Source organism: Daucus carota, chromosome 3, assembly GCF_001625215.2.
Source record: "Daucus carota subsp. sativus chromosome 3, DH1 v3.0, whole genome shotgun sequence".
NCBI classification, from domain to species: domain Eukaryota; kingdom Viridiplantae; phylum Streptophyta; class Magnoliopsida; order Apiales; family Apiaceae; genus Daucus; species Daucus carota.
Genome location: NC_030383.2, coordinates 62207868 through 62233175, shown reverse-complemented (window position 1 = coordinate 62233175; position 25308 = coordinate 62207868). Strand labels below are relative to the sequence as shown.

Genomic DNA, 25308 nt, shown 5'->3' with positions numbered 1-25308 from the left:
AACATATATTAATTATAAGTCTTTTTAACTATAACATATTTTATTTCGAATTTTCAATACAAACACGAAACATTTTCTAACTCTAATATGTTACACGACAAATATCTTTTTTCATACATATAAAAATATGCGAAATTTATATAAATTTAGAATAAATTTATAGTCGCCCGTGCTTCGCACGGGTTAAAGGCTAGTATTATATAATAAATGAAGTAGCTGTTCATGCAACTGCAAGGATGAACATACCTTGTAATCATCAAGCATGTTATAGATATATTTCTTGATTTGGCATGATCGTACACACATGTCTTTTTTTTATTTAGTTTTTCTTCAAAATGACAAACATATTTTTTTGTCACTAGTGCTTGTAAAAACTCGACTCTGAGTTAATATCTGGATAAAAAAATATATTAACATGAAATCATAATTACGTGTGATATGTATTCAGGGGTTATCACAGATTGGCCGACCATACTGACAGAGAAGTCCAAAAACTACGTAGATTTGATATGTTTTTGAATATAAGTTTAAAATTAATTGTTAATACCAATTTTGTTTTATATCAGTGTAATTTACTGTATATTCTTAATATTGATATTAGATATTTGGTTTGTTATTTCATATATTATACCAAGATTCAATATATAGAATAATTGGAAAAAACAAGTTATATTTACTATAAAGAGATTTAACATCACTTGTAAAAATCGCTCATGTTAAATATCTTTCCACCATAGTTATTTATAAGAGTCGTGTTAAAACACATTTTTCGACATTAACTATTAAAACAATTTATATCTTAATACAACGTTGTTAAAAGATAAAATTCTTAATTTTCGCATTTTCTGTTTCCCCATTTCTCTCGCGACAGTTTCTCTTCCCGCATCATCTTTATTTATAACCATATTCGGCCCTTTCACCATCCCGCTATAACCCTCTCTCCTTCCATCTACCCATCCAACCTCCCTTACATGGCTTCGAGTCGTTTATAACTCAATTCAATAGGTAGCTTGAAGAACTATTCTTTATTGGAGTCCAACTTAGAATTAGATCGAAAAATCACAACTTTGGGATCTGGCTTGGACCCGGCTAAATTTGTAACCCGATTGGTTTGATTGGATTTTAGGGTTTTGAATAGATGAATTGGATTCTGTGGTTTCATCACACATCTTCTTTTCTCGGTTTTATGTAGGTATATATTCTCAGTTTCTTCAATTACATGTCATAGTTTTACATTTATTATCTTAATTAATTGTCCAACGTCATGTTTTACTGGTTTTTCAGTAGATGAGAACATGTGACTTTAGGGTCTTTTTTAGAATTCATGTGAAATTAAATTGAATTTTATCATATTTTTTTGCGTAATCCGGTTTCCTTTGCCTATAATGCGTTTGAGTGAAATAAAACATATTTTAATTTTTTATTTAAGAAACACTCGAGGTCATTCTAATTGCCGGTTTTTTATTTTTTAATATTTGTGTGTCATATATATTTCTTTATACCCAACACTCACATACTCAAGAAATTTCTTGGTAATTCTACATCCTTATGTACCAATCTATAAAAGAAACCAACGTTATATTTTTCACCTTCATTCCATACCATCATCTCTCTTATCTTCTTCTCTTTCTTTTATGCTCACATTCCATATATATCTCATTTTCACAAGTGACTAAGTTGTTTGCTTGATATGATTATATATACATAACTTTCAACCTCATATGAATTGGTAAGTACTAGCCCAAATAAGTTTTTTTTTTTTTAAGAGCCTAAATAAATTTTTTAAGCATTCTTATATACACACATACACCATGGATATCTATTCCATTTTGATTTTGATTAGAAGTGATTATACATAAATTCTTGAATTTCACTATCTTCCAAATTTTGAATTATATTTAAAATTGAACCAATATCAAAATTAGATATAGAACATAGTTTTCATTGGTATTATCTTTATTTCATAGATGAATTTTTTTATTCAAATGGAGAGTATGTTGTTCTTCAATGTAGTAAACAATGAAGAAGATGCTCCAAGAACAATCAAGATCCATAATCACCCCTGTAGTTCGAAGGTAAAAATTATATTCATTTTAGGGCGTACTTTGGATGTTATTTTTGTCTTTATTTTATCATGTAGCCTGTACATATTGTTGCATTACTTTTATTCATACTTCCTAATATATGTCAGTACAGCATATGCCTAGGGTCGGTCAAATTAGGCCTTTAGCGTCAGCATTCCAGCATAATATATGAAAGCGACACTATAGCTATAGGTATGTTCTTCTTGCGTCGGTTAAAAAGCCGACGCTTATAGTCTACTTTACTATGGCTAAACTGCGACGCAAAAGTCTTGTTAACCGACACAAAAGGATTGCGTATAGCGTCGGGTTGTAAAACAATCGACGCTAAAGGGTTAGAGCTATAGCGTTGGGTTGGTAGAATGTCGTTGCCTAAAGTTCGCTTAAAAATACTTATATGCGTCGCTAGTCGAACAGCCGCTCTATAGTGTCGGGTGGTCAAAATGTATCCATATATACCTGTTTCTCGACAAATGATATTCCTACAAACCGCAGACACTTTTCTTTAACATAATTCTAAATTTTCAAACTATTATATGTGCACAAGCCAAATAAAAGAAATCTTTGTGTATCAGTGCACTTCCGGAGATGAACTTTGCACATTTTCTTCTTTAACAACATATGGTTGTGCGTGTCTTTGTATATTTGGAATGGTAAAGAAAACTTGCTAAATGCCGACATCAATCAATTGATTAAGTGTATTAACATAGATGTTTACAAAAGTGAACTATAGAACTGTCTGCATTCAAAACAACTGAAAGATAAAGTCAATTATAATCAGTCTCAGGTACACAATTATTCAGCATTATGGCAACTTTGATTCGAAACAAAATCAAATATAGTTAACCTGTTATAATCCCACAAAAAATGCTGGTGACTCACGAGCTGCCTTCTCATTCTACAAGCTAGGCCTATCAGCAGCCTCAGCTTTCTTCAGCTGCTGCTCCACATCTGTTAGTTTCTCCTTTTGCTCTGGACTGATCAAAACCGCAGTTTTACTTCATTCATAATTCGCTATGAAATTCTGTTTCTTGTGCATTCACAAAGCTTAGTGCGCAAATGTGTAAATACTAGAAAAGTGATGAGCTATATATCCGTACACTAATATGTTGGGATCTTAGAGAAATTGACCGCCTAGTGGCAAAATATGTTGCCACCATCAAATGCACCATTTAAACTCAGCATTATGATTACAAGTGCACATTATAAGTACTAGCAATATTAAACAATCACCTTTTACACAGCAGCAAAACTGAATCACCTTTTCCAAGCTTTTGTTTCAACCAGGTAAGGAACGTTCTGGTTCAGGTTCAGGATCTCAGCACGGGCCTTCTCCCTTTAAGAGACCAAGGTTCCAAGAGGAGCAAAGGATAAGCCAGTCTACAAAAAATCCTCTGATAAATAAAGAAACTAGAAATAATTTTTACAAGAGCCGGTTGTGCAGGAAAAAAATGCAGGGTAATTGCCCAAAAGGGAAGAAAGGTACCTTTGCCCATGGCTTGTAAGAGCTGCATGCTCCACCGCCCAATTGGGAAGAATTGGTGCATGCTAAAAGTACACGGGCATCGGATAATTATCCAAAAACACCAGGTGGGCTGATGCTTTGCAGGTATTTTTTTGCTGGAAACGAATGCCCGTATGGGAAAAACTGCTCTTATTTACCTACATGAAAGTCCAAAAGAAACTGAGATGGCAAGGTCCCCGCCTATGAATTTATCTGCACCAATTATTAAAGCCACCGGACCAATGTTGGAGGTGAGATGAGAAATGTTGGAGATTTCATTGGTATTATCTTTATTCTATAAATGATTTTTTTATTCAAATGGAGTGTATGTTGTTCTTCGATGTAGTAAACAATGAAGAAGATGCTCCAAGAACAATCAAGATCCATAAACACCCCTTGTAGTTCGAAGATGAAAATTTTATTCATTTTAGGAGGTACTTTGGATGTTATATAAATTTATGCCTAACATACCAACTGTCTTTTCCGTTTGTATTTATATAATACAAAATGATAGCTGTATATCTTTGGAGGGTACACTTCACCTTAGAAATACCCTGGAGTGTTGATCACGCGATTCAGCCGTTGGGAAGAACTCACCGTTCAAATCAAGCTTCTGCACCAGAGTATAGGTAAAAAATAGATCTCGTGTAGACATTCATGTAGTTAGCAGTAATTAATGACTTCTCCTACTAATCTTGACTTGTTTTGTTTCAGATTTGCTTCCACTGTTATTCTAATCCACGGAGATCTAGGCTGCCATTGATGAATGGAACAGTTAAATATGCTGCATTTCATGTGCTTTCACCAGAGGGTGACTGGGGTCTTACAATATTAGAAGTTCCAGACAAGATTCAAGCAAGTCTACATGGTTTACATAGGTGGTATTGAACTTAGTGATGTCTGTTTTTAACTTTGCAAGTTTGATTACTATAATAGACTGCTGGTCTTCCAGATCCGACAACGAGCATGACAGCGAAAGCATCAATTGGTGCTGCCTTGCGAAGGTTTCTAAGCTTTTTGAGAGGACAACTACATCAACTTATTACAAGAATGGAATCTTAGATGGAGAAGTTGAGGATTTTGATAAAGATGAAGCAAACAAAGATGGAGATTGAAGGTACTAATAAACATATTCTTAAGTTGATAGTAAATATATAATACAGAAGTTATGATACACTTCATTTCCAACCTTTAAATCGGGTTTGTGTTTATATAAATCTACAATGACTCGATACAAAGATTAGCTAGTGATGGTACAAAAATTTCACTTCAGTTCGCATATAATGAAGAATATGCTCCAAGAAAGATCAATACCCTACTCCACATGGTTCTTCTAGTTTAAGTCATGCAATATTTGGCCATGGTATATCTTCTTTTTTGGGCCTTGAAATATATAATCTTTTTGACACTAGTATAATAGGAGCATATAAATTTAAATTAATTCTAAATCCCAATCAAGTACATAAATTTATATTTATATCTCTTGTACTAGCCAATTAAAATATTATAAAATTTGATCATGTCAGTATTTGATATGTTTTAAGGCCTCTTATGAAAGAAAACAGCAACGCTTATCATCCAACAATATGAAACTTCAGAAGATTTCTCAGGATGGACCAAGGAAACTTCAGAAGATTTCTCCGGATAGACTGGGGAATCTAATTCCTCCACTTCAGATGATAATAGACCCATTCAGACCCTAGCTCTTTTGAGCAATGGCAAATGCTCATCTCCGTCATCATTGATGTAATCCACATCCCAATCCTTATTACTACTAGGTGGAGTCTGACAGGCTTTATGCTCTTCAATCTCTGATGCTGGCTCTTTCTCAAGTCCAGTAAGTTCATTAGTACCACTGTTGGCTCGTTTCCTGATAGGCTTTCTTTTTTTCTTCACAATAACAGCACTGGACGGCAAGTCAAGCTTATTACTAAGCTCAGTATCTCCCTCAGTACATTTAACAGCAGATTCTGTCTGCGGCAGTCCATAACCAGACACCATAGTGCTCCCCTCATTGAAACTAAGAGAACCAGAGCCAACCGTGCCAATTACTGAATCATTTTTTTCATAACTGCCACAAAAAACAGAAGCAGTTGAACCAACATCTTTAAGTTTAGATACATCTGGTGATTTCTTAGTTCGCCGCCTCCTACACGAGGGACTCCGCATCCCATACCGGCCTCCAATCCCTCCACCTTCTATAATCTTGCTAGACGGCTTTATAGAGTTCCGAAGTTTGTAGGAATTCACCTGAGATGAATTTCTTGACCGTCGATTAGACATCAACCGTTTCTCCGTGAATAGTTTCTGTTCTTCTGCAACTCTATTATCTTCCCCTGTCGGCAGGAACATCTCTTTTGCATTGACATTACAAAGAGGATCCTCAGATGGCGTCGCTTCCTTAATATGGAAAGGGTCTTGTTTATCTGCAGCTGAAGCCCCGCCAACAAGAAAGTCATCATCATATCTAACTTTTTTAGAATCAATACTAATTGCTTTAGAAGCTTCATCCTTCACAGAAGAATCAGCCAAAGAATCTATAGAATTGCTACCATTTGTCATATTTACTTCACCCATTAACGGACAATTCGTACCTTTGTCTTCATTTCTTGACTTCTTAGAATAGGCAATAATCTCAAGTACTGCACGATGAAAATCAGAACCTCTAGTATGACGATTCACTATAAGATAATCCTTCTTTTCTTCCGAATACGCTTCAACATCAACTGGATTAATGAATGCACTACATGGAGAAATAGACCAAAAAAAGGTTAAAAGGGGGAAAAACAAGCCAGTTGTATGATGGCAATCAAGCAAAGCACTTTCATTTGCACTAGTTGCATATCCAGAGAAGATCAGAAAGGCACTTATTCTAGGACCGTCTATAAACTCTCTTCCTTAAGTTGCCTGGTTAACAAACATAGGAAAATGTTACCCATCCCCAATATATTGATCTTTACAATTTCTCAAGTCTCAACATAGGATCCTTAAGTTGCCTGTAGTGTAGGTGTTTAAGATTAAGAACCTCGGTTAATTTTTTCCTGACCTGTACCTCAGAGCTACCTTGATCACCCCTTTATGATGGTTGGCACGATAATTACAAGTGAGCCTAAAAAAAGATCATTTCAACATATGTATTCTATGATATGGCTAGATGAATTTGTACACATATGAAAATCTCGTGACACACAGGAAATTCCCTTTTATAGACAAAAATCAAGGCTTACTTGTGGAGCTATTTCAATGATGACATAAACTGATAAAAGATAGTACTCTAGGGGTGGCCACGCTGACTTACATTTGCTGGGTGCCGAAGCAAAACACGAACACCTTTTTACAGTCCACTGGAAGACCATATTTCTCCGGCGCCTCAACCTGCCAAAAGCAAACAACTAGTTACGAGCTTTGAATTTCGTTAGTCATACAATAGTTATCCCATGTGCTTGAGGCATGTCACTTCCTCTACGTATTTTATGATGTAAAGAGCATCATATGACGCTTGCACACGAGAAAAATGCATTCGCCCAATTAACAGCAACATTTTACTGACATTTAATGCCTAGCCTTCTGTATCGCAATCTTCCGCCTACCATTTCTTTTTCCGCTTTTAAAGTTCAAATCTTTTATTACCTCTTCGAAAAACCTTAATTTATTAGAGTCCATAATTGCTTGCCCATTTACCAAATAGCTCATACAATGTCACAACCCACTACCCAGTTCTCTTAGAAGCGTCACCATCCACATAATAGTAGAAACATATATGGCATTTATGACAATTCACGTACCGCCAAAAACAAAAACAAAAAAAAACACATCTTCAACCTCCCCGCGAAATCCATAAAAAACCCTAATTCAACCCCCTAAAACTAAACAACATAAACAATACAAATAACACTAAAAACCGAATAAAAAAACACATCCTAAACCTCCCCTCCAGATCCATAAACAACCCTAGTTCCAGCCCCCTGAAACCAAACACCATAAAAAATTCACACACCACCAAAAACCAAATAGAACAACACACCCTAAACCTCCCCGCCAAATCCATAAACAGTAAATCAAAAATTAAAACCAAACCCTGATCAAAACATACCCTAAACAACACAATTCAACTAAATTCCCTATCTTGACACTAAAGCTCACGCATTTACGATAAAGTTAACATCTTAACAACAAAATTCACATCTTCACACATAGAAACACACAATTTACACACATATTTACAATAAAGTCAGCATCTTTATACACAAAAACACACGCAAAAAAAAAAACACAATTTACACATATACCTTCGCAGGCCAAGACGGAAAGCCAGTAAGTTTGGCAAGCACAGGATCACCGACTCTCCATTGACGCTTACGGTTTTTCGAACCTTTTCTTCGACCCATCAAGAAGCCAACACTAGCACACAATTCAATCAAATTAAGCTCAGTTAAGTACAATTCAAGACACAAAACAACTTAAAGGTGCGATCTTTACCGGAAAACAGCCGAAGAAATCGCCGGTTTGGAGATGATGTAAATTGTGAGTGTATGAGAATATGGGTGTGAAACAAGAGTGTGTGTGTATGGGCTAAGGAGTTGGGGCCTACGTATCAGGGCCTCAGAGCATCTCGAAGAGTGTTCTTAAATATAATATAAACAATCTGGCTCTTAGCAATTTAGGACAAAGTTAAGAGGGGTGTATTGGATTAGAATTTTAAAGCATTTTTTGCATTTTTTTGCATCAAGAAATCAAATAAGGCATGGAAAGAGGATCCTAGTTGCTGGAGCACTAATTTATGTCACATTCCTTATAATTGGACTTAGGACATGAAATATGAAAGCTGCTGGAGTTGCACCACTAGCCATGCCTTATTTGATTTCTTTAATAAAAAAATCATTTCTCTCTCTTATTGTAACTTATTTTCTCTCTATTCCTTCCATCTTTTTATCAATCTCTTTCCAAATTTATTATTATAATAATAATAAGGAATGAATTATAAGGATCATTGTTGGAGTTGAAATACAAAATCTTGTCCTAAATCACTAGGATTCAATATTTTATAATATTTATAAGGAAGACACTAAGACACTGCTCTTAGAGCATCTCCAGCAGCATCTTAGCCCATTCTTTAAATATAATATAAAATATTGGATCCTAGTGACTTAAGATAATAATAGCTATTCTCACTTCCAACAATATTCCTTATATTCATTCCTTATATAATATTTTATTATTAAAAGTTACCATTATTGCAATAGGTGAAGAGAGAGAACATGTTTGTATTCAAAATTTATTATAAAATAAGATTTAGGAGAGGAGAGAGGTTACCTAAAAATAAGGCATGGCTAGTGGATCTTAGTGATTTAAGGAATCACTAGGATACTGTTGGAGTGGATTATTTTCCCATATTCCTCATATTTTGGTTTAAGACTCCAAATAGGGAAGCGGCTGGAGTTGCTCTTAGGAGCCACTAAGGGGTCGTTTGGTTCGAGCAGTGGTATCGGGTTGGAATGAGGAATCGGGTTAAGCTGGTATGGGTTTGAGGTATCATATCTGATATCATGTGTTTGGTTGAGTGCTGGAATCAATATATATAATTTTTATAAAAAATAAGTTATTAATATATATTAATTAAAAATATTAATAAAATTATTATTGTCATATATTTTTGCATCATTGATTTAATTTTGTATCAAACATTAATATTTCATTACTTAAAGAGAGGGGAAAAAAAATGAATATAGCTCATATCCCAATCTCATACCCACCTCCCCACTTGGGTATCAAAAACCCATACCTTGGGGGTTTAAGGTATGGGTTTCAGATTTTGTTTTTCTCAACCAAACACCAGGTATGGGTTTGGAATGGACAAACCCCATACCTCATTCCAGAAACCCACGAACCAAACGACCCCTTCTCTTCGAGCTCAATTTTTTGACTCCTCTTCGTATCTTGAGTTAGAACCTATTTAAGAGCCTATTGGAGATGCTCTTGCAAGCTCAGATTACAAACTCTAATATGGGTGTGTTGTACAATTCACATATGCTCTTTCCGTGAAAATTTTAAAAAAGTGAGAGATAGATCAGAGAAGGGTATTATATTATATCAAACTATGCGAGAAGCCGCGCGTTGCGCCGGCCTATAAAAATTATATTAATAATTTAATATTAAGATTTGTAGAATGCAATAATTTTATGGCTGTTTATAAAAAAATATATTAATGATTCAAAATTAATTTTTGTAGAATAAAATAAATTTTATATTATAAAAATCTTGATGTAATACCAATACTAATATATAAAATTGCAAAATTGTATTGTAATTCATGGTGAAAAAAAAGAAAATAAACTTCTACACGTAATTAACAAATTAAAGCACGACGAATCTTATTTTTATTTGTGTTTTTTTTTAATCATGTTCTTACATTGTCACCTTCCTCCATTTTTTTTGGATTGATTGTGCACAAAAACATTTAACCTAAATCCGTGAGATAGCGGTCTATAATTACACTTGTTTGTAACAATTTTTTTTTTAATATTGTATAAACAGCCTTCACTTAAAAGTTGCTTGAACGGAGCAAACAGATTATGTATGAATAATTATATTTCCCTCTATACAAAGTAAATCATATAAAAATTAATAACAACAAACATGTCTGATTAACAAAACAAATATTATAAAAGAATAACTAACAAACATACATCACTAATAGTTAATTTATTGATATCATCCATCAATATCATGTCAAGACTTTATTCTTCCCCCATGTTACATAGCGGTCTATAACTAACTTTGTTTGCAACAACCTTTATTTTTTAATACCGTATAAACAGCCTTCACTTATCGAGAGAGAAGAGGTTGTGTTTAGATGATTCAAAACCCTACAATCTATATGGGTATTTATAGGTGCAGAGAGACTTGTGTGCTACTCTATTTCACATAATTAAATAATTTGAAACAAAATCAGATTAAAACTTTCAAGTTACTATATTCCATAAATAATCTGAAACAAAATCAGATTCCGAAACTTGCTTCTAATATATCCGAAACTAAAAAAGGTAGTTCTAATTTTTGATTTTTTTTTTTATAGCCCGCAAGGGTTGGTTCAGCTGGTTAAAGAGAGGACATGTATCCTCTTGGTCACAGGTTCGACTCCCGAAGGGAGCAGAATTTGTGATTATGCCTCCTGGATCAGAGCATGTGGTTTACCTTGGTTCACGTAGTTTGCAGGCTATTGCGTGAGCTCGTGGGTTTACCCAGTGCGCACCCGAAGGGTAGCGGCTGCGGGTTCCTACGTTAAAAAAAAAAAATTGATATTTTTCATTTAAATAATTTGAAACAAAATCAGATTAAAACTTTCAAGTTACTATATTCCACAAATAATCTGAAACAAAATCAGATTCTGAAACTTGCTTCTAATATATCCGAACCTAAAAAAGGTAGTTTTAATTTTTGATATTTTTCATCCAAAACTTCGAGAAAATTAGAAAAATAGAACGGAGCGATGTGAGAGGCGCCACCTACACGCCCCTCGCTTCTCCTTTATATAAGTATATTGATGATTGATTGACTAGCTTTTTAACCCACGGGTTGCTCAAAATTAATTAATTAATTTTTAATATATGTTATATCTTTTTAAATTATTTGTATTTTAAAAATAATTTAAATGTTATATTTATTTGTATTTTAAGTCATAGTATCTTAATGTTTAAATGTACATATATCCTCACTATTATGATATTTATTAAAATATAAATATAAAAAAATACATTATCTAAAATTTTATTGTAACGCCCCCAGATCCGCATTCCTCGGATCTAGGCCGTCACACCCCTTCAGCATACCTGTTTTACGATGCATACCTTGCCCCACAAGTCCAAAGTCGATATTACACTTATCCTCGTCACGGGAACAAGTCTTCCCACCCTTCGTCTTGCCACAGCCTCACGCCTTGTCCTTGTTCGTGCTATTGTGCGCTTTTGGATTGTTCTTCTCAATCGTGCATTATTCTACCTTTGCTGTTTAAAGGAAATCAAGAATTGCAAGTATGAGCAATTGAATGCTCAGCAAGTCCACTATGACACAAATCATCACAAGATAAATCACAAAAGGATTTACACAGGTCAATTAAGCAGATTCAAAGGAAGTGCTGCAATCAAACACACATACAGAGTTCAAGAAAGAATAAAATATCAATTACTGGTCTCCATCCCAGTGGTCCCACACAAGGCTCGATCACTGCCATTGAGCGAGTACCACCCTGTGTCGCCCTCGCAGCCTGATCGCGACTGTCGAATGGCGCCACCCACAAATTCCACACTTTGCTAGCATAAGGGTTATCATTTTCAACCCTCAAATTTACCCCACATAGAGAATTTACATTTTCCACCACTTCCACGAATGCAAATCATTCGTGTTGACCAGTTTATGAAATTCATCCCCTGAGTACAAATTGGCACACTTCATATTGAATAAATCTTCCCTTTTCTCACAAGAATGCGAACAAATGCATCCTCACAATTCAGAATTTAATACCTCTCGGATTATGAAGACAAGTAATCCGATCACAACATTCCAAGAACAATAACATAGAACCGAACATGGTTAACGATCCTTGTATAAAATCGATTAATCATTGTTCGAATTAAAGAATAGAAGTTTAACAGATTGAAAGAGAATAAGGAAACATAAGAGGAAATCAATAATCAAGCAATTTATCCACTTTAAGGTATATGGAAGGAATAATCAGTTATTTGAAGGGAACATCAGGTTCATCAAAGTTCATAAGAAGGAGCGAATCAAAAGATAGGGATCTCGACAACCAAAATAGCAATATTAGCGAATAATCAGGGTTGGAACAATTCAATTGAATTATGCTCGTATTGAAACAATAACTCAAAGATATGAACTAGACTTCTCAATTGCGAGCAAGGTTGTAATCAAATATTGAATATGAATTCTGTAACGATGCAAAGATTTCTGAATAGAATAATCATTTCAAAAAAAAAATATGATAGGTTAAACATTTGAAAATTAATGGTATTTCTGGTTTTCCACAATACTGAGTCAACCCAGAGCAATGAGTGGACTTGGGTAACAAAGAAAGTTTGTTTTAATAATAATATGAATAAATGTCAAATCTTCTAGTGTCCGTCTCTCCCAGATCTTCTCGAAATATTCAAATATATTAAAGTATCGAGTTTCAAGCATAGAATCAATTATCAGACATAATCACATTTGATAAATCAATAACACAACTTTGGCACATCAAGAGAAGGAATTAAGTGAACTTGCCTGGCATCCTTTGGTAAATAAAAATATTCCTATCTCAATTTGGATAATTGAGCTCGCCTTCCAGATAAGAAATATTCTATACCACATGAAATAACAAATTTAGTAATTCTCCACTTTAAGTAATAATCTCGATTAATCTACTATAAATTCATAATTTATAGCTCCTCCCTTTGATAATATATAGATTGTTTTTATCTTATTCCTCTAGTCTATCGATTATCCCTTAAATCCCCAAATAATGGACTTCAATTAAATAATGATATCCCTATTATTAATCTAAGTAATCCACTTAAATCATTCGTTAATCAAATCTTTAAATATTGTATTATAAATCTCTACTTATAATTTATTTATTCGCGACAAGAATCCACACAAATATCTCTAATTTGTTCCATTCTTGTTATTATATCGATTTCCCAAAGTCTCACTTCCTTATTAACCATATCCACAAATTCAGTAATTATTTATTAAATCACCCAATATAGAATTGTATTTAATATTTCTCGAACCCAAAATTTGATTTCACCATTAAATCCGAAAAACTATTTACTTAAATCTTCATATTTTACACTTCTACTAATTCCATCATTTAATCCCTCAAATTAATTAAATACTAACCTTAAATATTTTAGCCAATTAGAAGATGACACATCATCATCATCTTCCTCAACCTCACCAACACTTTCTCTCTCCTCGAAGTCAACTCTAATGGTGAAACTTTGACCGCTAATATCTCCTTCGTTTCTAATCCGTTTTTAACGATTCAAAAGCCTATTCCATCTATTTTTCCGCAAAGAATCCAAATATACAATTTATTTTACAATCCAGCAACAATATTTTACCCAGCAGACTAATTATCAGTACCCATTTACAAGCAAATTACAAAACTGCCCCTTCTTCATCTCCCTCACATCTTTTATCTCCTCTCTCCCCTGCCATACATCACCATCGCCGCCGCTGCCGGCGTCAGGCCGTGGTGGCACTACACCACCCTCTCCTTCGTTCACTACCCAACACCCTCGTTATTCCCCTTCTTTTTTTCCTCTTCGCTTTGCCTCCCCACGTCGGTCTCCGTCGACGAGCTCGTCACGGCGGCTCTCCGACCCTCCTTCCCATCAATTCCACCCTCCGAATACATCCCTCAAACACACTAACAAAATCTCCCATTCAATTTCATATAATCATCAACATAATCAAAATGCCCAAATTTCTAAAGAACCCTAATTTATGATAGAAACCCTAATTTAATGCATTTGAAGATACCCCAATTACCCAGTGGTATAAACAATTGAGATGGTATAGTAATATATTCGAGTTTGGTTTTCTGAATTAAACTCAAACATGTGTATGAGAGAAATAAATGCTTGTCATAGAATATATCTCATGCATATATCTTTTTCTTAAATAATCAAATAAATAAATGAAAGATATCAAGATTAGTTACCTTAATCAAAAGCTTTTAGTCAATTCCTTTCTCCCACTGTAATTTCTCCTTCCTCCTTCACCTTCTCTTTCTTCAATTTCTTTCTCTCTCTCTAGTCCTTCTCACTCTAGAAGTTGTATTTTATCCAATAAATTCTTGTTTTGCCCCCTTTTTATAATTGATAGATTGGGGTTATTTGCTTTTAAAGACTTCCTAACTTAGCTTTTTAAAACACACACTTGTTTCAATTTTATTTAAATAATACGCTATATAGGTCTAACAAAATCTCTTAGTATCGGTGCCTGATATAATAATTATTCCATTGCACTAAAATCGTACTTCGCGAATCTTGTGTCTGTTGATTTTAAAAAAAATTGCTACTTAGTGCATAAATAATAATAATAAAAATAAAAATATAATGATAATAACGTGTATATATATACGTGCTTGAAGTTTTGCGGTCGTTACAGTCTCTCCCCCTTAAAGGATTCCGTCCTCGGAATCATGTTTGATTTCCAACCAAAGAGAGATGATTCTTCTGCACTTCATCTTTTAGCTCCCAAATTCTTCTTCAACAGCTTTATTTTGCCATATCAACTTGACCAACTTTACTTTTTGTGTTCTCAACTCTTGTATGCATTATTTGAACGATTCTTTCTTCTCAAGTCAAGTCAAGTTGTACGTCTATTGGCTCATAATCCAAAATATGTCGTTTATCAGTCTTGTAAGTTTTTAATAGCGACATGTGAAATACATTACGAATATGTTGCAAGTCCTATGGAAGAGCTAATTGATAATCGTGCCAACTTTCTTTAAAATTTAATGAGTAGGCTCTTAAAATATCCTCGATTGTCTTAATTGTTCTTTCACTTTGTCCATCTGTTTGTGGATGATAAGCAGTACTGAAATTTCAACTTAGTTCCTAAGCTCTCTTGAAAGGTTTTCTAGAATCTTGAGCTAATCTTGCATCTCTATTTTATACAATTGACACGGGCACTCTATGACGATTCACAGTCTCCTTCAAATACATAGTCACTAACTTCTCCATTGTATACTTTTCACTTACTGGTAGAAAATGAGCTAATTCATAAGTCTATATATGATAACCCAAATGGCGTCGTGCTTTGATCGTGCTTGCGGTAACCCTACAATGAAACCATAGTAATGTGTTCCCATTTCTACTCTGGGATCTCTAAAGGCCATAGTAATCCACTTGATATTTGGTGTTCCTCTTTTACTCTTTGATAAGTTAAGCATTTACACACCCAATCTGCAATTTCACATTTCATATTTGGCCATCAATAGTGTGTCTTAAGATCTTGGTACATCTTCATACTTCCCGCGGTACATAATATTTGAATCCTGTGCTTCACTCAGAATCTCTCCTTTCAACTCCAATACTCTAGGAATCCAAATTCTAATAGCAAATCTCTGAATTCCTTTCTCATCCTCTAGACATAAGTATCTTTCTTTATGTCAATTCCTTCATTTGCTTCTCCACCACTTTCTCTTGACATGTCTTAATCTTTTCCTAGTAATTCAAGTTGTAACAACATCACGTAAAGTCTTTCTCCTTCTAAACTCAAATCTTTTATTTCCAACTCTAGACTTTCTGTTTCCTTCCTTAATTCTAAAGGTAAGGTTAGCATATTTAATCTTTCTTTTCACTTAGCGCATCAGTCACTACATTTCCTTTGCCAGGACGATAACTAATTGCACATCGTAACATTTGATCAATTCTAACCATCTTCACTGTCTCATTTTCATTTTTTTTTTGTAAACAAATACTTCAAACTCTTATGATCAGTTATATCTCACACTTCTCGCCATATAGACAATATCGCCAAGTCTTTAATGCGAATACAATCAACGCTAACTCCAAATCATGGGTAGAATACCTGAGCTCATAGTCTATTAGCTGTCTAGAGGCGTAAGCAATTACTTTCTCGTGTTGCATCAATACGCATCATAAGCCTTTGTGAGACGCATCACTATAAATCATGAAGTTTCCACTTTCATCAGGTGACGCAAATACATGAGTCGTTGTAAGTCTTTTCTTAAGTTCTCGAAAGATTTCCTCGCACTTTGGCGTCCATTCGAAATTTTCTTCCTTACTGGTAAATCGTATTTAAGGAGTTGCAATATTTGCAAAATCTTGTACAAATCTTCAATAATAGCCAGCCCATCCAAGAAAACTTTTAAATTCAGTCAGAATCCTAGGCCTTTCCCAATTTCATATTGCTTCAATCTTCACAGGGTCTACTGATATACCATCCTTTAAAACTACATATCCAAGAGATTGTATTGCCCCTACCAAAACTTACATTTTAAAACTTTCACATACAACTTTTTCTTCTTCAAAATTTTCAATGGGGTTCTTAGATGCTCTATATGCTCTTTTCGTAAATCAGAATGTCTTCAAGAAAAACAATCACAAATTTATCCAAATATTTCTTGAATACTCTATTGATAAGATCCATAAAGGCTACATGTGCATTGGTTAACCCAAAAGGCATTACTAAGAACTCATAATGTCCATATCTCGTTCTAAGAGACGTCTTAGGCACATCTTCAAGTTTAATCTTAAGTTGATGATATCCAGATCTTAAATCAATCTTAGAAAAGTGAGCTGCTCCCTTCAATTGATCAAATAAATCATCAATCCTTGGCAAAGGGTAATTATTCTTTATTGTCACCTTATTCAATTCCCTAAATTCAATACACAACCTCATACTTCCATCTTTTTTTCTTTTTACAAACAACACTGCAACTCCCCACGAGGATACACTTGGCCCAATGACTCTTTCTTTTTCCTAATAATTCTTGTATTTGTGTTGCTAACTCTTTTATTGATGCTCATGCCATTTTATAAGGAGCTTTTGATATAGGTGCGGTACCTGGCACAAGATCTATAGTGAACTCAATCTCCCTAGTTGGGGGTAATCCCGGTAACTCTTTTAAAAAAAAAACATTCACATACTCATTTACCACCGAGATTTCTTCCATCTCAGGACTCTATTTCTTCGTATCTATCACGTGCACCAAATAGGCCTGACATCCTTGCCGAAGCAATTTCTTGGACTGTATCATGATCAAAATTTTCTTATCTTGGTCTCGTCTTCTTACAATCACTCTCTTTCCACTATTACCTCTTATACGTTTTCGTCTACAATAAATCTGAGTGTCGTAACTCGTTAACCGTAACTCGTAACCATTCCATTCCAAATATCACGTCAAAATCCCCTAACTTAAAATGAATTAAATCTACTTTGAAAATTTATTTCTGAATCGTTACTTCACAACTAGGAAACACTTGATCCACAGAATTCACATCCTGATTCGCTATTTTTATATTCGTGGGTTCTTCTAGAGGTATCGCAACACTACCTAACTTTTTTGTATTTTTTTTTTTTGGCATAAAGTTTACAAAAATACACCATTTGATGGCGCCGGAATCAATCAGCACACAAACATCTTAAAGATATACTGTAAGTGTACATGAAATAATGTCGTCATTGACTATAGCGTCTTTCATTGCCATATTAAAGGTGTACAATGTTGCCTTGCTCCTTTCTAGAGGTGTTGATAATCTCAGAATAGTGTCTTCTTTACGTCGTGCTCAACAATCCCTGAACATGTGGCCCATCTTGTCATAGTTGAAGCAAGTAACAGGTTTTTATTTGCATTTCGAAGCATAATGTCCTTTCTGTCAACAGATAAAACAAACGGCAAACTCTTGATAGCCCGGAGCTGGATGCTTCTTTCAACAATTCTTGCATTCACGCAGAAGAGGTCTTCCTTGGAGAAGATTTGCAGCATATGGGGGCCTGAACCCCTGATTCCCGTCGCGATTTTCTCAATTTCTGATTCAAAGTGTTCCCTCCCTGTTGAATAGCATTTTAACAAAAGGTTTTTTTTTTTTAATATTCTAGTCCCATATCTTCTTCTTTTGGCTACGACCAGGCTTTGGTGCCCTCCATTTCTTGCCATTCTTTTCACGGCTGTATAGCTCACTCCCGCTTTCTACGATAACAGCCTTCTAAAACAGATTCGCATGATTACTAAGTTCAAATCACTACCTTGCTTAGGATCCAGGGTTTCGATTCTTGTCGAAAACGTCGGGCTCTCTTTTTATTAATATCAACATAGTGTTGTACGAACTTCGCAAGTTATGTAAATTTGGCTTCATAATCAGCCACAGACACGTTCTCTTGTTTAAGTTCTAAGAATCTGAGTTACGTGATTCTCATGGTATTTAGGAAAATGTTTCTATGGAATAATTTCGTAAAGCATTCCCACGTCATAACACTAGTCCCTTCTAGATCCTTTTTAGCATCCCACCAATAGTTAGCTTCCACGTTTAACATATATGTAGCAAATAGAGTTTTCCTTATCATCCTCAACTCCCACAATCTCAAAATCTCTTTTTAAATTTCTTTTAACCAGGTCCTAGCTTCAATAGGATCCGTGGTTTCTTAAAACTCAGGAGGTGTACAAAATTAAAAGTTTTTGAATATAACAAATGATTTAGGTGGTTGGTTGATTGATGCTCCGTTGGTATGAGTTGGTAGGTTGGGAGCATGTTGTTTTAAGAGATCAAAGAGCATTTATATCGGATCAGAATTGGCTGAAACATTCTCTGGTGGAATTTCATGTTCTTGGTTTTTACCAATTTCAGAGTTCATCTTGTTTCTATAAGGGAGGAACAAAAATAGGTTATTCTCACATGGTGTACAGGTTTATTTGAAATGCAAGAGTGCAACTATAGCAACTGTTTATAGTGGTGCAAAATTGTTTACCAAATGTTTAACAAGAGTTTTGTTTATGAAATAAAGATTAAATGGTAAAGACAGTTAAGGTTTAATAATTGTTCAAGGAAGTATATCAACATGCCTAAGGTTTCACATTAGCAAAAGGTAGGTGGTTTAGATTTAAAAGCGGTTTTGAAAAGAAATAGGTATGTGAAACGTTTTTTAATAAAAAGGTGATACAAGATACCGAGATCAAGGATAGAACAGCGGTTTCATAAGTACAAAAGATCACGCATATCACATATTGTAAATCATCTCAAAAAAAAACTGTCCATTTTCACTGGTCTTCATCATATGCACACTAAGTTCGAGTACCATTTTGTCATTATTCGAAGACATTATTGTCCTAATAATCACTGAGGTATTAATATAATCATGATTAATAAGATGTCTGCTACATCCCTATTTGCTCGAAAGATCTTATGTACGAATCTGCATTGTAATAATAAGGAAATGCAAGACTCTCATGCCCGTTAGCGTACAATGTCAATAGTCATGAACTATATACGAACAGAAATAGAACTCCAAATACTCGTAAATTATAAATGTTATCTTACAAAAATCAAATTATACCAAAGAAATCTGAACCATCGATGTTTGAATATCTCTGTAACTTTATACCAAAATTCTTAGAATTTTCAATTCACAACAATGGCTCCAATGTGTCCGAAGCCGGTTGACAAAGTCTGTTGAATATATATCCAAAATCTCTCGAATACATAAATAACTATTCGATAGATTCTTTTATCATAATTACCCGAGCCAGGAACCCAGACTTCCTGAACAAATATATAATTCTCGTATCCCCAAAGATACGTCATGAAAAACTGAAAACTCAAAGTAATACTTCGATAACATCTGATACCATCATATAATGTAAAGTGTTTAGAGAGTGGCACTGTCTCGCTCCCAACATATGGAGCATAAGAACAAGAACTGATTGGTGTTGGAATAAAAATTTGGTGTTGAGATTGATGCGGAAATTGGAACAGAAATTGATAAAAGAGTTTCAAAGTAGAAAAGAAGGAACCTTATAATAGAAAGATCGGAATCTTAATATAACATGAGATGGGAACAAAAGTCTTTGGGGTAGAAATCTCTAGTTGTAACATTCGAGCTCATGGCTTGGTATTTGAATATATATATTGAACTGGAAAATTGCAAAATATGGGAGAAAAATCTCGCCAATATGTGGTGTTGTTATAGGTATGGAACTTGAATTGATACCGATAAGGAGTTAGCATCGTAGTGGAATCAAAAGTGAATGAAGTAGCCTTTAGAAAAGTCAGCTGAAAGCATCCAAGTATCTTCGACAATCACTGATCATATCTAACCTCTGATGTAAGTAATGAAAGGATAGAAGACGAGGGTGGATATTTGGATATTCAATGATAGTGAGACGTTAGTCTCGGAAAAAATTTATAAGGTAAATTTGATGCCTATCCCTCTGACATGGTAATAATTACTGGGTAACTAGTAGGTTACCAAACCTATAACCTCAGGTGGTGAAGGCTCAATGACTAGAATAATCATATTCTCTGAATTGCTATGAGCAATCATAATTTACTTTGATGCACCACAACCCATATTATTCCTAAAGATAGGGTGTATAAGAGCGTCCTCTAGCTATTATCATCTTCACAAATAATTAAACAATGTCATTGTAAGTTTCTCATCTTAAAGATACATGTATATACATATATGTATTTATAACTATGAGGTTTCATGTCCCACTATAGATTTTCGGGTTTCATGTATAACGTTGCCTGTTCTCGTAGATGTATAACTATCATATACATATATCTTATCTCTTGTATTATTGTTTCTCACTCTCTCGTTATATTCCTAGGGTTCCCGTCTCCTAAGAATATAACACAGCTCTGATACCAAATATGTAACGCCCCCAGATCCGCATTCCTCGGATCTAGGCCGTCACACCCCTTCAGCATACCTGTTTTACGATGCATACCTTGCCCCACAAGTCCAAAGTCGATATTACACTTATCCTCGTCACGGGAACAAGTCTTCCCACCCTTCGTCTTGCCACAGCCTCACGCCTTGTCCTTGTTCGTGCTATTGTGCGCTTTTGGATTGTTCTTCTCAATCGTGCATTATTCTACCTTTGTTGTTTAAAGGAAATCAAGAATTGCAAGTATGAGCAATTGAATGCTCAGCAAGTCCACTATGACACAAATCATCACAAGATAAATCACAAAAGGATTTACACAGGTCAATTAAGCAGATTCAAAGGAAGTGCTGCAATCAAACACACATACAGAGTTCAAGAAAGAATAAAATATCAATTACTGGTCTCCATCCCAGTGGTCCCACACAAGGCTCGATCACTGCCATTGAGCGAGTACCACCCTGTGTCGCCCTCGCAGCCTGATCGCGACTGTCGAATGGCGCCACCCACAAATTCCACACTTTGCTAGCATAAGGGTTATCATTTTCAACCCTCAAATTTACCCCACATAGAGAATTTACATTTTCCACCACTTCCACGAATGCAAATCATTCGTGTTGACCAGTTTATGAAATTCATCCCCTGAGTACAAATTGGCACACTTCATATTGAATAAATCTTCCCTTTTCTCACAAGAATGCGAACAAATGCATCCTCACAATTCAGAATTTAATACCTCTCGGATTATGAAGACAAGTAATCCGATCACAACATTCCAAGAACAATAACATAGAACCGAACATGGTTAACGATCCTTGTATAAAATCGATTAATCATTGTTCGAATTAAAGAATAGAAGTTTAACAGATTGAAAGAGAATAAGGAAACATAAGAGGAAATCAATAATCAAGCAATTTATCCACTTTAAGGTATATGGAAGGAATAATCAGTTATTTGAAGGGAACATCAGGTTCATCAAAGTTCATAAGAAGGAGCGAATCAAAAGATAGGGATCTCGACAACCAAAATAGCAATATTAGCGAATAATCAGGGTTGGAACAATTCAATTGAATTATGCTCGTATTGAAACAATAACTCAAAGATATGAACTAGACTTCTCAATTGCGAGCAAGGTTGTAATCAAATATTGAATATGAATTCTGTAACGATGCAAAGATTTCTGAATAGAATAATCATTTCAAAAAAAAAATATGATAGGTTAAACATTTGAAAATTAATGGTATTTCTGGTTTTCCACAATACTGAGTCAACCCAGAGCAATGAGTGGACTTGGGTAACAAAGAAAGTTTGTTTTAATAATAATATGAATAAATGTCAAATCTTCTAGTGTCCGTCTCTCCCAGATCTTCTCGAAATATTCAAATATATTAAAGTATCGAGTTTCAAGCATAGAATCAATTATCAGACATAATCACATTTGATAAATCAATAACACAACTTTGGCACATCAAGAGAAGGAATTAAGTGAACTTGCCTGGCATCCTTTGGTAAATAAAAATATTCCTATCTCAATTTGGATAATTGAGCTCGCCTTCCAGATAAGAAATATTCTATACCACATGAAATAACAAATTTAGTAATTCTCCACTTTAAGTAATAATCTCGATTAATCTACTATAAATTCATAATTTATAGCTCCTCCCTTTGATAATATATAGATTGTTTTTATCTTATTCCTCTAGTCTATCGATTATCCCTTAAATCCCCAAATAATGGACTTCAATTAAATAATGATATCCCTATTATTAATCTAAGTAATCCACTTAAATCATTCGTTAATCAAATCTTTAAATATTGTATTATAAATCTCTACTTATAATTTATTTATTCGCGACAAGAATCCACACAAATATCTCTAATTTGTTCCATTCTTGTTATTATATCGATTTCCCAAAGTCTCACTTCCTTATTAACCATATCCACAAATTCAGTAATTATTTATTAAATCACCCAATATAGAATTGTATTTAATATTTCTCGAACCCAAAATTTGATTTCACCATTAAATCCGAAAAACTATTTACTTAAATCTTCATATTTTACACTTCTACTAATTCCATCATTTAATCCCTCAAATTAATTAAATACTAACCTTAAATATTTTAGCCAATTAGAAGATGACACATCATCATCATCTTCCTCAACCTCACCAACACTTTCTCTCTCCTCGAAGTCAACTCTAATGGTGAAACTTTGACCGCTAATATCTCCTTCGTTTCTAATCCGTTTTTAACGATTCAAAAGCCTATTCCATCTATTTTTCCGCAAAGAATCCAAATATACAATTTATTTTACAATCCAGCAACAATATTTTACCCAGCAGACTAATTATCAGTACCCATTTACAAGCAAATTACAAAACTGCCCCTTCTTCATCTCCCTCACATCTTTTATCTCCTCTCTCCCCTGCCATACATCACCATCGCCGCCGCTGCCGGCGTCAGGCCGTGGTGGCACTACACCACCCTCTCCTTCGTTCACTACCCAACACCCTCGTTATTCCCCTTCTTTTTTTCCTCTTCGCTTTGCCTCCCCACGTCGGTCTCCGTCGACGAGCTCGTCACGGCGGCTCTCCGACCCTCCTTCCCATCAATTCCACCCTCCGAATACATCCCTCAAACACACTAACAAAATCTCCCATTCAATTTCATATAATCATCAACATAATCAAAATGCCCAAATTTCTAAAGAACCCTAATTTATGATAGAAACCCTAATTTAATGCATTTGAAGATACCCCAATTACCCAGTGGTATAAACAATTGAGATGGTATAGTAATATATTCGAGTTTGGTTTTCTGAATTAAACTCAAACATGTGTATGAGAGAAATAAATGCTTGTCATAGAATATATCTCATGCATATATCTTTTTCTTAAATAATCAAATAAATAAATGAAAGATATCAAGATTAGTTACCTTAATCAAAAGCTTTTAGTCAATTCCTTTCTCCCACTGTAATTTCTCCTTCCTCCTTCACCTTCTCTTTCTTCAATTTCTTTCTCTCTCTCTAGTCCTTCTCACTCTAGAAGTTGTATTTTATCCAATAAATTCTTGTTTTGCCCCCTTTTTATAATTGATAGATTGGGGTTATTTGCTTTTAAAGACTTCCTAACTTAGCTTTTTAAAACACACACTTGTTTCAATTTTATTTAAATAATACGCTATATAGGTCTAACAAAATCTCTTAGTATCGGTGCCTGATATAATAATTATTCCATTGCACTAAAATCGTACTTCGCGAATCTTGTGTCTGTTGATTTTAAAAAAAATTGCTACTTAGTGCATAAATAATAATAATAAAAATAAAAATATAATGATAATAACGTGTATATATATACGTGCTTGAAGTTTTGCGGTCGTTACATTTATTATATAAATAAATTATCACTCAACTAAAATTATTTAAAATTTGACATAGAAAATGAGATTCTTGTTGGATCAGAGTCATTGTCGTATAGTTATATATTATATTTATAATTATTCTAATATTATATATATATATATATATATAATTTTACTGAATCATAATAATTAAATATTCTAAAAATCGGCTGAACCGTATAATCGATAATTAGACGGATTTTTAATACGATTTGACAAAATTCGGTTAAGTCGATGATTAATTGGTCAAAACTGGATTAATCAGTCAAAAATCACGTAGAATACTAATATTTACAAAATTTGTACGGAAATTTTAAAACTGATTAGATATATATTATTTATATGAATAATATTAAATTAATTCCAAATAATTATCATGTTATAATTAATGTATATTAACGATTAGACATTAATGTATAATATATACGTTAGTATTAAAAGTCAATAGTAACCTTTATATGTATAAATATATGTATAATGAGCAAAGGGTAGATTAGTCATTTCGAATTAATTTACTCAAGGTTGCTCTATTAGATATATAATAATAGATTGGCCATCAAACTCAGCAAATTATATCAAGTACCTACTCAATCTCTACGACGACTCATTTAAACCGCTAAAGTACTAGTATATATCATTTCGTTAATTTTCTTAAAAAATTTTGATTGTCTGACATCTCCTTTAGCTGCACATTTGTTGATTCATATATGAAAATAATTGCAAGGGTCTTGTATTGTTCCAATTTAATAATTTATTGCCACGGGCTTTGATTTTCTTGACCTGTGTTTGGAGTTTGTAATGGGGGTACCAGAGAATATCGGATCTCCAAAATCTTTCTACAATATTCCTAAGTAAGGCTCTGAATGGTCTGTCTATTTACAAAAAAGACTCTGTCAGGTA

The 25308-nt window shown here is 34.2% G+C and overlaps 1 protein-coding gene across 11 annotated transcripts; it reads right to left on the bottom strand.

The window, feature by feature from the left end:
- Window positions 1-4648: 4648 nt before the first annotated feature.
- Window positions 4649-24248, bottom strand: LOC108214739 (protein HUA2-LIKE 2). 11 transcript variants are annotated; one of them, XM_064090217.1, is made up of 9 exons: window positions 23944-24248; window positions 14309-23649; window positions 12865-12940; window positions 11415-11588; window positions 10780-10861; window positions 7875-7986; window positions 6884-6960; window positions 6180-6328; window positions 4649-6017 (listed from the first exon to the last, which is right to left on the bottom strand). In XM_064090217.1, exons 4-9 carry the CDS (start codon window positions 11428-11430, stop codon window positions 5278-5280), a joined length of 1176 nt encoding a protein of 391 aa, XP_063946287.1. In that variant the 5' UTR covers window positions 11431-11588; window positions 12865-12940; window positions 14309-23649; window positions 23944-24248; the 3' UTR covers window positions 4649-5277. The 11 variants fall into 11 exon arrangements, with proteins under 11 accessions (XP_063946287.1, XP_063946288.1, XP_063946289.1 ...); XM_064090218.1 differs by having other exon boundaries at window positions 14309-22575; XM_064090219.1 differs by having other exon boundaries at window positions 12865-14014; window positions 14309-24248.
- Between the last annotated feature and the right edge of the window lie 1060 nt (window positions 24249-25308).